This window comes from Ascochyta rabiei, chromosome 13 (genome assembly GCF_004011695.2).
Source record: "Ascochyta rabiei chromosome 13, complete sequence".
Taxonomy (NCBI): domain Eukaryota; kingdom Fungi; phylum Ascomycota; class Dothideomycetes; order Pleosporales; family Didymellaceae; genus Ascochyta; species Ascochyta rabiei.
The window spans coordinates 296,366-310,746 of NC_082417.1; the positions used below are offsets into that span (position 1 = coordinate 296,366).

General features: G+C 54.5%; 9 protein-coding genes across 10 annotated transcripts, besides 2 other annotated features; 3 read left to right on the top strand and 6 right to left on the bottom strand.

Annotated features, from left to right (window-relative positions):
- Positions 1 to 31: 31 nt before the first annotated feature.
- On the bottom strand, positions 32 to 387 carry EKO05_0007676 (uncharacterized protein; the record flags this gene model as incomplete). The annotated part of the gene is made up of 2 exons (XM_038941142.2): positions 32 to 252; positions 321 to 387. The coding sequence occupies 2 exons, from the start codon at positions 385 to 387 to the stop codon at positions 32 to 34; spliced, it is 288 nt and encodes a 95-aa protein (XP_038797180.2).
- Positions 388 to 1,061: 674 nt separating this feature from the next.
- EKO05_0007677 (CCR4-NOT regulatory complex component) lies at positions 1,062 to 1,991 on the bottom strand (the record flags this gene model as incomplete). The annotated part of the gene is made up of 2 exons (XM_038941125.1): positions 1,062 to 1,798; positions 1,850 to 1,991. The coding sequence occupies 2 exons, from the start codon at positions 1,989 to 1,991 to the stop codon at positions 1,062 to 1,064; spliced, it is 879 nt and encodes a 292-aa protein (XP_038797179.1).
- Positions 1,992 to 2,816: 825 nt separating this feature from the next.
- On the top strand, positions 2,817 to 3,335 carry EKO05_0007678 (uncharacterized protein; the record flags this gene model as incomplete). Its single annotated transcript, XM_038941007.1, has 2 exons — positions 2,817 to 3,009; positions 3,058 to 3,335. The coding sequence occupies 2 exons, from the start codon at positions 2,817 to 2,819 to the stop codon at positions 3,333 to 3,335; spliced, it is 471 nt and encodes a 156-aa protein (XP_038797178.1).
- A 1,649-nt stretch (positions 3,336 to 4,984) lies between these two features.
- Positions 4,985 to 6,238, bottom strand: EKO05_0007679 (GTP cyclohydrolase II; the record flags this gene model as incomplete). The annotated part of the gene is made up of 2 exons (XM_038941048.1): positions 4,985 to 5,020; positions 5,069 to 6,238. 2 exons carry the CDS (start codon positions 6,236 to 6,238, stop codon positions 4,985 to 4,987), a joined length of 1,206 nt encoding a protein of 401 aa, XP_038797177.1.
- A 393-nt stretch (positions 6,239 to 6,631) lies between these two features.
- On the bottom strand, positions 6,632 to 8,230 carry EKO05_0007680 (Bifunctional purine biosynthesis protein PurH; the record flags this gene model as incomplete). The annotated part of the gene is made up of 3 exons (XM_059637099.1): positions 6,632 to 7,344; positions 7,403 to 8,072; positions 8,135 to 8,230. The coding sequence occupies 3 exons, from the start codon at positions 8,228 to 8,230 to the stop codon at positions 6,632 to 6,634; spliced, it is 1,479 nt and encodes a 492-aa protein (XP_059493082.1).
- Positions 8,093 to 8,123: a tandem repeat.
- Positions 8,231 to 8,418: 188 nt separating the features above from the next.
- Positions 8,419 to 8,454: a tandem repeat.
- A 283-nt stretch (positions 8,455 to 8,737) lies between these two features.
- EKO05_0007681 (uncharacterized protein) lies at positions 8,738 to 9,037 on the bottom strand (the record flags this gene model as incomplete). Its single annotated transcript, XM_038946381.1, has 1 exon — positions 8,738 to 9,037. One exon carries the CDS (start codon positions 9,035 to 9,037, stop codon positions 8,738 to 8,740), a length of 300 nt encoding a protein of 99 aa, XP_038797175.1.
- Positions 9,038 to 9,163: 126 nt separating this feature from the next.
- On the top strand, positions 9,164 to 10,421 carry EKO05_0007682 ([Pyruvate dehydrogenase (acetyl-transferring)] kinase; the record flags this gene model as incomplete). The annotated part of the gene is made up of 2 exons (XM_038941171.1): positions 9,164 to 9,300; positions 9,347 to 10,421. 2 exons carry the CDS (start codon positions 9,164 to 9,166, stop codon positions 10,419 to 10,421), a joined length of 1,212 nt encoding a protein of 403 aa, XP_038797174.1.
- A 1,330-nt stretch (positions 10,422 to 11,751) lies between these two features.
- Positions 11,752 to 12,484, top strand: EKO05_0007683 (uncharacterized protein; the record flags this gene model as incomplete). 2 transcript variants are annotated; one of them, XM_038940983.1, is made up of 3 exons in its annotated part: positions 11,752 to 12,003; positions 12,054 to 12,303; positions 12,351 to 12,484. In XM_038940983.1, 3 exons carry the CDS (start codon positions 11,752 to 11,754, stop codon positions 12,482 to 12,484), a joined length of 636 nt encoding a protein of 211 aa, XP_038797173.1. The 2 variants fall into 2 exon arrangements, with proteins under 2 accessions (XP_038797173.1, XP_059493083.1); XM_059637100.1 differs by having other exon boundaries at positions 12,068 to 12,303.
- Positions 12,485 to 13,395: 911 nt separating this feature from the next.
- Positions 13,396 to 14,131, bottom strand: EKO05_0007684 (uncharacterized protein; the record flags this gene model as incomplete). The annotated part of the gene is made up of 2 exons (XM_038941133.1): positions 13,396 to 14,032; positions 14,082 to 14,131. The coding sequence occupies 2 exons, from the start codon at positions 14,129 to 14,131 to the stop codon at positions 13,396 to 13,398; spliced, it is 687 nt and encodes a 228-aa protein (XP_038797172.1).
- Positions 14,132 to 14,381: the final 250 nt, after the last annotated feature.

A 14,381-nucleotide genomic window follows, 5' to 3' on the forward strand; every position in this document is an offset into this window, starting at 1 on the left:
GCAGTACCACTCTACCTCTTGCAGTCTGCGCTCACGCAACCAGCCAGCCCTCAAGCTCGTTCAGCGCAACAGCCTTGCTCGAGTGAAAGTTCGGAGTGAACACCACAATACTTTCACCACCCGACCTGTCCTTCGCCGTAACTTTGCCAGTCCATCGCTGAGCGGAAAAGATAAGGTCGTTGGGTGCCGGGCTGTGCTTACGGACGGAGACTTCGATCTCGCGGTACAATGGACTGCGCTCTTTCGTGATGACTGCGCTACATTTCAGTTGTCGCCACTTACGTTTTCGCAATTGCTGCGTACAGTGGGTTTGGACTTACTCTTGATGCGCTCCATTTGGTCTTCAATCACGCAGGCGGAGTTGGAGTAGTAGAAGCGCGCCAACATGGTGATCGTCCACACAAAGGCCAACATATCAATGATGTCTGTCGTTACGTCGTCAGATGGATGCGATGTGAGTATTGAGGGATTCATGTACCCCTGCTGGTGCATGGATTACAGTGACTTCTGAACGAGTGAAAGAAAGGATTGATGATGCTCATCATCAGACCGCCTGTGCAGAGAACAATCACAGGGCGCATCATGTCGTCGTGAGCAGGGGCAATATCCAGGTCTGGGAAAGAGTGTTGTGTTGGAGAGTGAGAGGTTATTCGCACGGAAGACCAGAGCCGTGGGTGAAGTGAAGCGAAGCTGGCAGCAACCCTCCCCCACACTGGCCGAAGAAGGTACAATGGAAGAGCAGGTCGCCCATACACTTCGTTTTGTGTAGTGATAACTAGCTCACGCCACGACCTTGGTCTATCGAAGTGCCTGGGTCTCCGCAGTGTCGCCATTCATCTTGATATGGACGCCCAGCTGCAGAGAAGAACGAGGAAAGGAAGCGCCAGGCGATGCAGAATGAGCAGATAAATTTGATATTTCCTCTCATCCATGTTGAAATACGAAACGGGGTATCATCGTTGAGGAGTCTCCAAACGCCTGTTAAATAACAGCAAACTGCATTGTTGAAGCAGACTTGCTCCATCTCCTGCGCCCCCTCTCCTTCGACCCTTTGTTATCACCTACTCCTTGTCGACCTTCTTCTCCGCGCCATAGCCGCCCTTGCCCTCAAGATTCTGGTAGGTCTTGCCTTCAGAACGTGGCGCGTTTCTGCCATTCCTGGGGCCTCTCTCGTCGAGGTCCTCCTGTAGCCAGTTGAGCACGAGCTCACCAAGCTGACTGTTGCCAGACAGAACCCTCGAATCGGGATCGCTCTTCACGCCCATGTCATCCAGGCTACCCCACTTCTTGACCTTGCCAAGTGACATGTGTACCAGATGTGTAGGCCAGGTCGCGAGGTTATCCAAGATGTGTGTCGCGTACACGATGGTGCAGGGCCGCTCCCTGGTCTCCTTTTTCAAGAACGCCAAGAAGTTGGATCGCGACAGCAAGTCGAGATCGACGGTAATCTCGTCAAGCAAGAGGATGGTCCATGGTCGCAGCAGGCCCATGGCCAGCTGTACTCTTCTCCTCTCGCCATCAGACACGGCATGCATGCGCCACGTGAGGTCGATGTCCAGAACCTGAACTAGCTCGGCGCACCGCTCCGCGTAGTACTGGCCACCGACAGAGTTGAGGAGGGTGACCACGTCGATGTCTGTCCGCACAATGGGGTTCAGAACCCACTCCAGGCCGAGATAAGTAACGCCCTCGAGGCCATGTTTGAAGGGGTCGACGCCTGCAATGGAGACGGTGTTGGCGGGGGCCATGCGCTTGCCGGAGAGCAGGCGCAGAAGCGTCGTCTTACCTGCGCCGTTGGCTATGTCTTGTCAGCGGCTATATGATTGGAGGCTTCGATTGCCCTGCTTACCTCCGATCAGAAGGGTTCTGCTACCTGGTGGCAGGTTCAGAAAGACCTCTTTTAACCCACTCGAACCGTCAGGGAATGCATAGCTCAGTTCCTTCACGTCAATTGACGGCGCGGTCTTCTGTTCGTTGGCTTGAGTCGACATTGTGCTGTTAGTGTATGCGGGAGGTATCACGATGTAGGCTGGTAAGCCGTCGTGGTGGACTACTACATTATGTACTGTAAACTAAGCGTGTGGGGACTTCTCGGTGACTCGCGGTGTTGACGACATCAGATGCCGAACAACGGCTAGTGCCGAATTGGCAGGTCGCAGGGACTTCCAACCTCAGCTGTTCGGCACTTCAGTAAAGAATGATCTGCGGATTTTCAGTCCTCTATTCTGGATCGACCCGTTACTGTCTTTACAAGAACAGAGCAGACATCATGGCAGCCACTGAATTGCGTCTGAACAGCTGCGTGCCTACGTGATCTAGGCTTCGAAACTGAGCAGCATCATTAGTGCTATCTTCATATCAATTAGCCATTGCAGTGCCCGACTCCTTCAAAAGCCCTCTCACTGTTCCTTTCATGTTCTAGTTTCCTTGGAGATTAAAGTTGTATGCATGCTTGACTCGGCTTCTTTTCCTGTGTTTTTTCTTCTTTCAAATGTCGATTTACGCCCCTACTCGCACTTCTATTCCAACAGCCGAACGTTTTCAGGAAATCTGTCCCACATCTGCAACCTCTCAATAAACCGCTTCTTCTTGTCACGGAAGGCATTTGTTCAACATTTTTGCTCGTAATTGCAACCGTCTCGGTACCAAGTATTCACCGTGGGTTCGCCAACTAAAGGTTACGAAATATCTGTGAACCATGGAACGGTTACAAGCTCGAATAGATGCAGTATATGTCTGCCTACAAGCCTGGATATTCCCCAATCTCCATCCTCTGCAATTCTTATCAACCCGTCTTCCACAACGCTATTTCAACTATGTCGATAAACTCAGTCTTTGCGACTGTCTCCAGCATCATCAGTGACCTGTTAGAATTCTTGTTCTACGTTATGCTGGCTCTCTTGGTCATGGGTGTCGGAGTGGTGGTCTTGGGTTCTCTTGCTGGAGGCACCTATGTTGCTTTCGACTATCTTAGAAACCCGGAAAGATACACGGTCAGCCGGATCATCGGTTAGTATCCCGGGGAACCTTAGGACCTCTGCTAACCTATGAACATAGAGTGTGCGAAGAAACTGTACCCCGAGTACACGGCTTTCGAGGTCAAAACCAAGCGTAATCACGACAACACGGATGAAGACCTTGGTCCCTCGCGGTGTTCTGCCGCCGTTTGCGGCACTAAAGAAGGCGAACAGTCTCAGCTAATGGTCATCGAGAGGTGGCATCAGCCCACGCTACTCCAGGACTTGGAGAGGAAGATCAAAGAGACTTTGCGCAGAAAGGAGGCAGGGTGCGATTTGGAGGCGGAGTATGAGTGGAGAGTTGTAGAGAGCGCTTAATCCCCCTTGTCATCAGACGGTTTCAGGTAACGCTCGAGATTGCCTACTTTACAAGAGGAGAGATAGGATTAGGGTTGAGCATTTCCTTGTTTCAGATGAAACGCCTGTATTAGAACATGATGGCTTCTTGCATCGCCCCAAGGATGCCGATCACCGGCTGCAATTGTGCATTCAAGCATCACACGATAGCGAATGAAAACCACCTTCACTGAACCATAACTGCCTCTTCACGTACAACTCTGTTTTTGATAGAATTCTTATGAAGAAAACCCCGTATTCTCGAGAGTATCATTGCAAATACATTTTTCTTGGTAAACTACAAGCCGCAAACGTGATCCACGAGCGAAATACAGCTGCCTTAAAAGCACAGGTTTCATGGGAGAAGCAGAAAGGGTGACAGTCCATGTAGAAGGTCATCGCATCAGCTGTTTGGAAGGATCATGTCCTGTAATCTTCACGCATGTAGACTCTCCCCCTGACAATCTGGTACAAGACCTTCAAAATTCCTCCCTAGTATCGAGCATCAGTCTGTCATGATCCTTGACTAGAATCAGGTGTCTTTTCAACACACAAAACCTGCATCTGGCTTAAGCTCTTTTCATCGGATTATTCAATCCACACTCGCCCACGATAATTTTCGACTTCTCCACCACTCTTAGACGTTGAAGTCTATCATGGTGCTCGATTGTCCATGATCTTCTACATCTTGCCACTTTGCATGAATTTCAAGAACAAACAGAGATAAAACCATAAGCCGCATTGTGATTGGAGCCTAGGGAATGGTTGATTCAAGACTGAGATGCGCATACATGTTACTATGGCTCGTGATCTGTAGGTAGGGCGCTCGGAATGATTCCATGCAATCTCATGAAGAAACGAAACCTGCCAGACAAGGCTGGCGGTCTCCTGGAACCAAGGCCAAGAAAGTATATCGGGCAAGCTGACGACACTACAGTCTTTCCCTGGTGATGCTATGTCATAGCCGAAACGAGTGTCAGGTAGCCTATCCGGATCTACACAAACACAAACATTTCTCACTTGTTGATACTTCTACTCAAAACAGGTTGCAGTCTTCCAAGAAAAGTTTCGCTGCGTTTTCTTCATGACGTTCTCAAACTCTACCACTGCCCCTCTCATCACGCCGCATTGGGCTACACGACTAACCGGGAACGAGGAATGCCGCTGCAACGATACCGTCCATGAAACCGAAGTACCAGATGTCTAGGTTGCTACTTCGCCTAGGCAGAGTCGAAGAAGAAGTGGGATAACGACGAGACCTGAGCTTTGTGATATTTCTGGCCGGACTGTGATCGTGTGCCAGGCAGGACAAAGAGTACAAATCCATGGACTCCAAGGTCTAGGTCCAGGAAAATCACTGAAGGATGTTGCGTCTGCAGGCTCGTTGTTGCAGCTGCTTCCCTAGCTGAGATGTTTCAGATAGCTGTGATGGCAATATGTCTTGCGGCTGCTGACAGCATGGAAACCTAGCGTGCAACGACCTGAACAACAAGCATCTCATTGTGGTATCTTGGCAACTGCTACAGCGAATTCAAAGCCGCTCAATGTGATTCGAAAATGTCTCGCAACGGCAGGGTGTCGCGTCTCTATGCAAGTAGATCTCGCCTGTACAATTGATTGCTCCGCAAGGACTATCTCTGGTCCAGCATGTGCTTGAACTTTTCAATCTACGTTTGCGTTAGCTCGATTCGTGTCCAATGATGTTTAGAACTTACCTTTGTGCTCAAGTATTTTTCCACCTCCTCGCTCTTGATGCCCTGCTTCCCGCCCGTCTTCCAAGCCAGAGGTACCATGGCTACCCTCTCCCTGACAACGACCTCTCTCGCAGGACCCTCCACCGCGCGGACCTTGTCGGGGTTGTTGGTGAGCAACCTGATTCCCCTCTCCCCATCTAGTCCCAGGTCCATGAGCATAGCGGTAGCCAGTCCATAACTCCTCGCATCTGCAGGGTGTCTAAGCAAAACATTCGCTTCGTAGGTATCGTTGCCCAGATCTTGCAGATTGTACGCTTTCAGTTTCTCGCCAAGCCCAATGCCGCGCCCTTCTTGCCGCAGGTAGATGATGGCGCCGCCAGAAGGCGAGAATGTGGGATCAGCCATTAGGCGTGCGCCTTCGTCGAGTTGCTCACCGCAGTCACAGCGCGCGGACCAGACGGTTTCACCGGTGTAGCACTCGGAGTGGATGCGGACGAGGGGGAGGTCTGAGGTTGGGGTTCGAGTGTCGCCGTCGTCCGAAGAGGCCGGAGAAGGCGAAATCAGACCGTTGTCGAGGTCTGTCGTGCTTGGCTCGGATCTGCGTTTCGAGGGAACGCCTTCGGAGCGCTTGATTGCTTCTATGCGCGAGCTCGTTCGGCCGGGGAACAGCCGCCCTACATAGGCACCTCTGGTCATACGGTCAAGCTCTGTTTCCCCAGGTCTCTCCGCGTCCAGGGAACGCGAGCGGATCTGGCTGCCAAACACAATCGCCAGGTGCTCTTTGGTGTCTACGTTGTTGCGGTATACGTGCAGCCACATCTCGTGGCCGGTGGTGGTGGGTATGCGCGCCCGCACTTCGCACTCGACCACGGGCAGCTTTTCGAGGAGCTCAGGCCTTGGCGACTGGGTGGACACGGAGGTGTCGACAGGTATGGAGCGGGGCGGCCGGCGCGGCTGCGACGGGGTGCTGAAGCCGGGCGTCGCTGGAGGCGTGAATGCCGGCGAGATGATCGAGGGCGGGGGGTCAGATCCGCGGTGCTGCGATGCTCTGGGGCCGGGGTTGTGTGTCGTATCCTCCCCTACTGCGGCCCCTGACGTGTGGAAGTCAAAGCCGGTGCGGCTCGGGCTCTGGGGCTGCGGTGTGTGCAGTGGCGGTAGGCCCGGTGACGTGTGCGACGGTAGTTCGGGCATGCTGAGGAATTCGTGCAAAGTCAATGGAAAGCAATGCGAGCAGCGGGAATGTGCGGACGTGTTAGCGACGTGTGGGCAGCATGTCGTGATGAGGCCGAGGGAGTTTCAGTGGGGTTGGCGACTCATGTCGAAAGCCCCGAGGCCGAAGCCGCTCCCGGGGTTCCTTTTGGAAGCCTGCGGAAGGGCGCCGACGTCTGACTGCTGGAGCAGGCGGCGGATGCGTCAGCGTCTTGGTAAGCGACGCCCAGCAGACGGTGAAGTGTGGATGAGGGACGAGACGACGCTGGTTGCGTCTGTTTTGCTATGGCGATATGCAGTGCAGTTGTGGCTTCCTTCCGAATCTGTGTTACCCACGCCGTTCCCCTCATTCGCTCCACTGTCAACCGGCCCACCTCAATCCACCCTGCGCTCCCTGCCCCAGACCTCGTCCGCGCTCTTCTTGCCCTTGGTCTCCGGCACATACCACAAGAGGAAGCCAAAGAAGAAGGCAGAAAGTGCTGCAAATATGAGATAGACCTTGCCGCCCAGCTGTGCGCTCAGGAGTGGGAAGAACTGTGCCACGAGGAAGGTTGCGATCCAGTTCGCACCAAGTGCAATACTTTGCGTTGCGTCTACGGCTTCTGGGCCCACGAGCTCGCTGGCCAGAATGAATGGCACTGGCCCCAGACCCAGGGCGAAGCTGGAAACGAAGAAGAGGACAGCGAGCGCTGAGAGCACAGGCACCGACTTCATGATGCCAATGGCAAGAAGGAGAGCGCTGATGCCCATGCCAGCAATGGAGCCGAGGAGACATGGCTTGCGTCCGAACTTGTCTGGGAGGGGCGCGCCTCCCGCTGTGATGACAATGTTGACTGCAGACACGGCAAGGTTGAGCAAGGCAGAGTTGGACTCGAGTAGGCCTGCTAGCAGCGACACGCCGTACATGACGATGCTATTGATGCCGCTGAACTGCTGCGCCAGCATGACCATGATGACAGCAGTAGCCGCTTTCTTGTAGTCTGGGTGGCGCAAGACTTGCATTATGGTCAGAGAAGCTTGGTCACCAGACGACTTGGAGGCAGGCTGTGGCGAACCTCCTTCGTTGGCCAGGAGAGTCTGCTCCTCCTCTGCTGTGGGGTTAGCCATGTTGAATCGCACGTGTCATGGATGCCAGCCAGCACGTACCGCTCACGTTGGACCCGTCCAGGCCCCAGTCGCTCATCTCGCCGTCGATGTCGGCGTGCTCGCCTCTGATCCTCCTCAGCGTGCTCTTGGCAAGCGCAAGGTTGCCCTTCTCCGCCTGGTACTTGGGGCTCTCTGCGGACAAGAGCAAGCCGAGGGCTTGGGCAAGACCGATGATGCCGCCGACAGCCAAGATGACCCTCCAGTACGAGTCGTGGCTCAGGAAGTATCCCAACAGTTGGGTGAGCAAGATGCCCACGTTGCACATGATTTGAGTGAAGGCGCCAAAGAAGCCCTTGTTGGCAGGCGGTGCCATCTCCGAGATGTACAGGGGCACGATGACCACGGCTGCTCCTGCGCCGACGCCAGACACGAGTCTGCCAAAGGCCATGACGGCGATGCTGGCCGACAGGGCTTCCAACACGGGGCCGATGGTGAAGAACAGCGTCGTGATGTGCATTGCCCGCAGACGCCCGTATCTGCTGGCGAGGGGTGCTGCTGACAAGGCGCCGATGAGCCCTCCGAGGGTGTACATGGAGCCTACGATGCCCCACTGGGTGGGTGTCATCTCGATGCATTGTGGCAGGTTGGGGGCAGCGGTCGTGGTGAGATGGGACGCGGCGATCGACCTCTTCTTGCAGCGGATGACATCTTCAGGCGCGTTGAGCTCAGACTGGCATGGTCAGCTGTCTTGTGTTGGTGTTGGTGTTGGTGTTGGTGTTGGCGACCACGTACCAGATGGAAGCCAAACAGCAGAGGGCCCAGGGTCGCAACGAAGAGCGTGTATACAAAGTAGCCGGTCAGCTCACCGAACCATGATGGCGGGTTCATGGCGGCAGTCAAGGCGCTGTGGCTTGGTGTGTGTTTGTGCAGCGCCGTGGGCACGTCAGCTTCATACACGGCACGCCGGAGTCACAAACACCGAAGACCGGAGTTGGAGGGGTGGGGTTCGCGAGCCTTCACATGCTGCGGCTCTGCGGGGAGGGGAAAAGCACCAGCACCCACCCAGCTGTGCTCACGGCTCCAGGCTCCAGGCTCCAGGCTCCAGGCTCCAGATAGCTGCACAGCTTCCTTTCCGTCGTAGCTTCTTGTCTCCTACATGCACATCCGTCTTGGTTCTTCTGACTGGATTTCCGTGCCAGCCCTCAAGCTCTGCGCGTCCGCACACCTACCACACTCACACTGTGCTTGGGCTGTGTAGGCGACGGAGGCGCGTCCGCCAAACGCCGCACGCGCTTTCTGCGCCGTCTGCCGACGTGGAGACGAGACCCAGATGACGCCCGAACCATGAGCCAGCCTTCGAATCCCCCATCCTCGGGCGGCCCGCCTTCTGCTGCCTCAACCGCCCGAGCCGCCCTGCGCAGTAGTGTTGCGACAGCCTTCCACGGTTGGTGACCCTTCTGCTACCGCCTTTGCTGTCACTGCGTCCTTGATCGTGTCTCTGCTCTCCTTTCCCGCCTCCTTGCCCGCCTCCTTGCCCGCCTCCTTGCCCGCCTCCTTGCCCGCCTCCTTGCCCGCCTCCTTGCGGCCCTTGCTTTTGGAGCGCTCTCGTTTAGCGCTTGCTTTGGCTGATCGTGACCGCCGCGCCTGCTTCGCTTGATTGTTGTTCCGCAAGCCAGCCTCGCTGCTGTCAACCATCACTTCATCCCAACTGTTCCACACTTTGATATTGGCATCTCCCCTTGCCCTCTTGGGTTACAGCGCTCGACAACTCGGATGGAGTGCTGAACTGGCATACGAGCAGACGTCGGAGACTCCACCCCAATGTTTGCAGGATACAGCTCCAAGAAGCGCATCAGCGAGCGGTACAAGATCGTGGGCTTCATCAGTAGCGGTACCTATGGACGCGTGTACAAGGCTGAAGGCAAGAATGGCCGCATCGGGGAGTTTGCCATCAAGAAGTAAGACGGCATTTCACTCGCCACCTGCCTACTGCTGACGAGACAGGTTCAAGCCGGACAAGGAAGGCGAACTTCAGTACTCTGGCATCTCACAGTCCGCCATAAGGGAGATGGCCCTCTGTACTGAGCTAGCACACGCAAATGTCGTGCACACCTCGGAAATCATCCTGGAAGACAAGTGCATATTCATCGTCTTCGAATATGCAGAACACGACCTTCTGCAAATTATCCATCACCATAACCAGCCACAACGCCAAGCCATACCTGCGCGGACCATCAAGTCGATCTTGTACCAGCTCCTGCACGGTCTTGTCTACCTTCACCGCAACTGGGTCATGCATCGGGACCTAAAGCCCGCCAACATCATGGTGACCAGTTCCGGCAAGGTCAAGATAGGTGATCTGGGATTGGCTCGTCTTTTCCACAAACCACTCCAGTCGCTGTTTTCTGGCGATAAGGTCGTCGTCACCATCTGGTATCGAGCTCCAGAGCTGCTCCTTGGCAGCCGCCACTACACTCCAGCCGTCGATCTCTGGGCTGTAGGGTGTATCTTTGCCGAACTGTTGTCGCTGCGACCTATCTTCAAGGGGGAGGAGGCGAAGATGGACAACAAGAAGACTGTGCCCTTTCAGCGCAATCAGATGCAGAAAATTGTAGAGATTATGGGCATGCCAAGCAAAGATCGCTGGCCACTACTGACATCCATGCCCGAGTATCCTCAGCTTACCTCGCTACTTGCTGGTAACGCAGCACGTTATCCTCGCCCCCAGGGCGACGGTCTGGAACGATGGTATCATCAAACGCTGAACAACAACCACTACCCTGTCGGTATTGGTCCGGACACACCGGGACAAGAAGGCCTGTCCTTGCTTAAGCAGCTGCTCGAATATGACCCCCTCAAGCGCCTGACAGCGGAAAATGCGCTTGAGCACCCCTACTTCACCGTACATGGCAAGCCATCGGAAGGCTGCTTTGATGATTCTCGAATCAAGTACCCTGTTCGGAGAGTCAGTCAAGAGGACAATGACATTCGTACGTCTAGTTTACCAGGGACAAAGAGAAGCGGACTACCGGATGATTCTCTGATCGGCCGGCCAGCGAAACGTCTCAAGGAGGGTTGAGCAAAATCGCTGCACCGATGGTGTCACTTGCCCTGATCCAAGGCAATTTCGCGCGACCACGCAGCCGAACGCGCGCGTCCTCTATATACTACCGCCACACCCAGGCACTTAGTGCGACATGATCCACCAATGCCTGGTAAGTGGTATCCTTTTCGCTCGTGCCTTGGATGGCGAGTTGTTCTGGCAATACAAGCATCTGCACACGGTATGAATGTCGCACCGGCACGGTCTGAGGGGCAAAACTGTCAGCTCCAACGCTCATCCTACATGGTACCACACACAGCCAACGGCTCTGTAGAGTCATCGGCAAATCCAACGATAGCTCGATAAGATGTCTTGGAGCGCTAGATAGCTCAAGGGTAACTGCTCACGGATGGTGATAGGAGGTGAGGCCACTGTGTAAAGTACACAAGGGCGAAAGACCTACATGCTGCCATCCGTGTATTCCTTGCAGATATGTAGAACAGCCGGCCCGTTCTATCGTCGACCGTGAGTGGCAACAGGCCGTTGCAGTAATCTCGTCTTTGTAAAACATATGTTGACTGGCTATTGATTTGGTCCAACCATTTCCTAATTCTCATGATCATCGAAGCGTTATCTGGCTCGTCACCAGAATTTACGGACTAGGGCACTCCCATCCAATTTCCTCTCTTCAAGCTTTGTCGTGCACCACTTCGGCCACATGCTCTCTTGTACGTGGCTTCATTTGTTCTGTCTGGACTACGGACCATACCTTGCGAGGGCTCCAGGATGACGACTAGTGTGAGTAACGCCCGTTTGCAGGCGCCCTCAGACAGGCGCTGTGTGACACCTTATTCGTGTCTCTTGACAGAAAGTGGTAGCAAGGCAAACGAGCTAGTCGTCACCAGGCACGAAATTACCGCGACACAAGTCACCTTGACGACCTATTCGATGCTCGCTGATGATCAACCGCACGATCGCACAACTGGCTTCACTGCAGTCGTTTTATGACAGTATCATAGTCTGTCTGTGGCCGCCAACGCCCTCGCCCACTCGGGGCATCATGGTCTGATTGCAGAGATTAGTGTACAAGTTCAAGGCAGGCAGGTGAAGGTAGCAGGCGCGTCTCGACCGCACGTTACTGTCAACACAGACCACCCATATAAACACGCTGCCGCCGTCCTCATTCACGTCTTCTCCATCCTTGATCACTCACGCTCTTTACACCTTTGCTGCTCCTTTGACTCACCACCTGTGTGCACCACATTAGCAATCATCCGCACCAGCTCACCTCCAACCTGACCTCTTGCGCGATATCCACATTCCTACGACTTGGTCGTTCCTTCCAGCGAACGACATCCACAACAGCATGAAGTCTTTCATTACACTCGCTACCCTTCTGGTAGCCAGTGCGGTTGCTGCGCCCTCTCACAATGTCAAGCCCCGCGAGCTCTACAATGACGATGCTCCTCACGCAGATGATCCCAACTTCATCGGTGCTGTGATGCGTGCGCACTGGTTCTGGCGCCGCCTCCACTGTGCGCAAGACCTAGTTTGGGACCAAGGTCTGGCTGATGCTGCCCGCCGCGACATCTCCGAGTGCACGTACATGCCCGAGCACGTAAGTCAAGCAGCAGTGACGTGGTACCTGTGCTCTTACTAACTCCACAGATGCGCTCTGGCAGCAACCTCTCTTCTCAGAAGCCAGCTCCCTCTAAATATGAAGACTGGATCGAGTTCGCTCGCACTGCTTCCCACGGCTGGCACGAAGAAGAGACCAAGTACCCGTACGACCACCCTCACTACGAGGATGCTTGGGGCCACTTCACGCAGATGGTGTGGCGCAACACTTCCCGCATTGGCTGTGCTGTCGGATACTGCAACCCCGAGCAGGTAGACTGGCCCGGCCGCTTCTACTGCTGTGAGTGACGACGAGTCTTGAATGTGGGTGGAGGCTGACTGGAGTAGACTACGACTATGCCGGTAATAATATTGCAACCGGCCAATTTGAGGCACAGGTTTGGGGACCGGTCTGCAGTGACCCTTCGGTCGGTGAGGCTATCAAGCGTTCAGAGATCGACTATGACTGGTCGCGCAAGTGAAGTTGCATCTCACAGCCTTGAGGTTAACTTTCAGGCTGCACGACAGGCGACTGCTTGGTGGAGGCTACAATGGTTTCTCCTCCTGCCTCGGCTCACAACGACTCTATAGCGACATCATCGCCCGGATGACTGGCGTTTCCGGTACATGCTTGCTTCATTATTTGGAAGTTCATACTAGGCTATGTCCAGGTGCGCCTCTGACCATCTGGATTATTAGTCTCGGTTGCTCTACCTGCACATCCTTCGTTGGGACAACCAATGGTCATTGCACTAGCCAGTATCAGGTATAAGGAACATAGCTCAGCACTATGGCTGGTTGATCCCGGGATTCAATTCACTTTAATATTTTGCAATCTTGACATGACGCATGGTTCTAGCTCGGCTCCCGTAACTGATTGGCGATTCGTTTGAATACAGCGTGCTGTGGCAGTCATGGCCATCGCATAAGACCTCGTGTGTTTCGCTTTCTCTGCAGTCGACCTCCCGTATACAGCCCCTATCAGCACGAAGTCGAGGTAAGACGTATACTTGCAAGGAAGGCGCTTTCGCCGCGGCTTTTATGGTACCCTACCTGGGTCCTACGATGGATCATGATAACACCTCGTCCTCTGTATCTCATGGCAGGTCATTGATGATCCTTTTATGAATTTTCTGATCACCAAAGGAGGATGCGTTCTCATTCTACATGACGAGTTACCTGTTTTGTCCCTTGCGGCATAACATGGCTCAGCACGATCCCTCCCTAGCCATGATCATTCAAACAGCCTAAATTTCCCCAGGCTCTGCTATGACGGTGTCGAGACATGCCGTCACGACTAGACCTTACACCGCTGCTGTATGTCTCCATGCTCGTAGAGAGCGTTTCTGCCCACTCCTCTCCATGTACATCCACCCGGCGGGCTGCTGCCCCACTACGACGCCTCCTTCGCGACCTGCTCGAGCATCTTGACATATTCGTTCACATCCTTTGCCCCGATCAACGTGAAATCTCTCCTTCTCCCCTCGAAAACAATATACGGCACGCTATCCACACCGTTGCCAGCCTGTTCCTGTATAGCCATCTTGGTCTCCATCGCTGCCTCACTTTCATCCTCGACCACGCGCCTCCCCTCGTGCTCGCTCAGCCCTGCCGCTCGACAGGCCGTGATCAGCGTGTCGTGGCCACTGGGGTGCGCCCGCTCACAGAAATACTGCTGGTACAGGCTCTCCAGGCCCTTGACTGCCGCCTCCGGCCCGAGCCGCTCTTGCACGTACTGCAGGATCCTGTGAGCGTGGAACGTGTTCGCAAACGGGCCCTCTCCGAAATCAAACACGACGCCCTCGTCCTTGCCCAGTGCGCCCATGTAGTCGCAGTACAGGTTGAACTTGTCTTCGGACCCTTGGTACTTTTCGTCGCGGTACCATGTGTGGCGGTCGATGCCCTCTTGGCTGAACTTGGGGTGTAGCTGGTAGGGTGCGATTTGGAGTTGGAAGGTTACGGTGGAGGAGGAATTGGAGTCTCGGTATTGGGCAAGCGCTTTTTGGAGACGGAGAAAGCCGAGGTAGGTCCTGGTTGGTGTTAGAGGGTGGTGAGATGGGGTGAAGGAGTGGAGCGAACCAGGGACATATTGTGTCAAGGGTAAATGTTATTGTTGAGTCGTAGCCCATGATAGATTATGCATAAGCTTGCTGCTAATGATGATGGGAGGAGAGGTTATAGAAAATGTTGGTTTCAGTTCAAGTGACAGTGCGGGTAATCACGAGAGGAACATGTTTGGATACAACCGAGCTGGTGGGGACATAACAGCTTCGGATGAGCTCCGTATCGCCTAACGTCATGCGGGGATGTTGTCATGATCTACGCTAGGATGGAGAGGGACCGAGGTGTGGCTGAAGCCGGGGAAAGTGGCGTATGAGG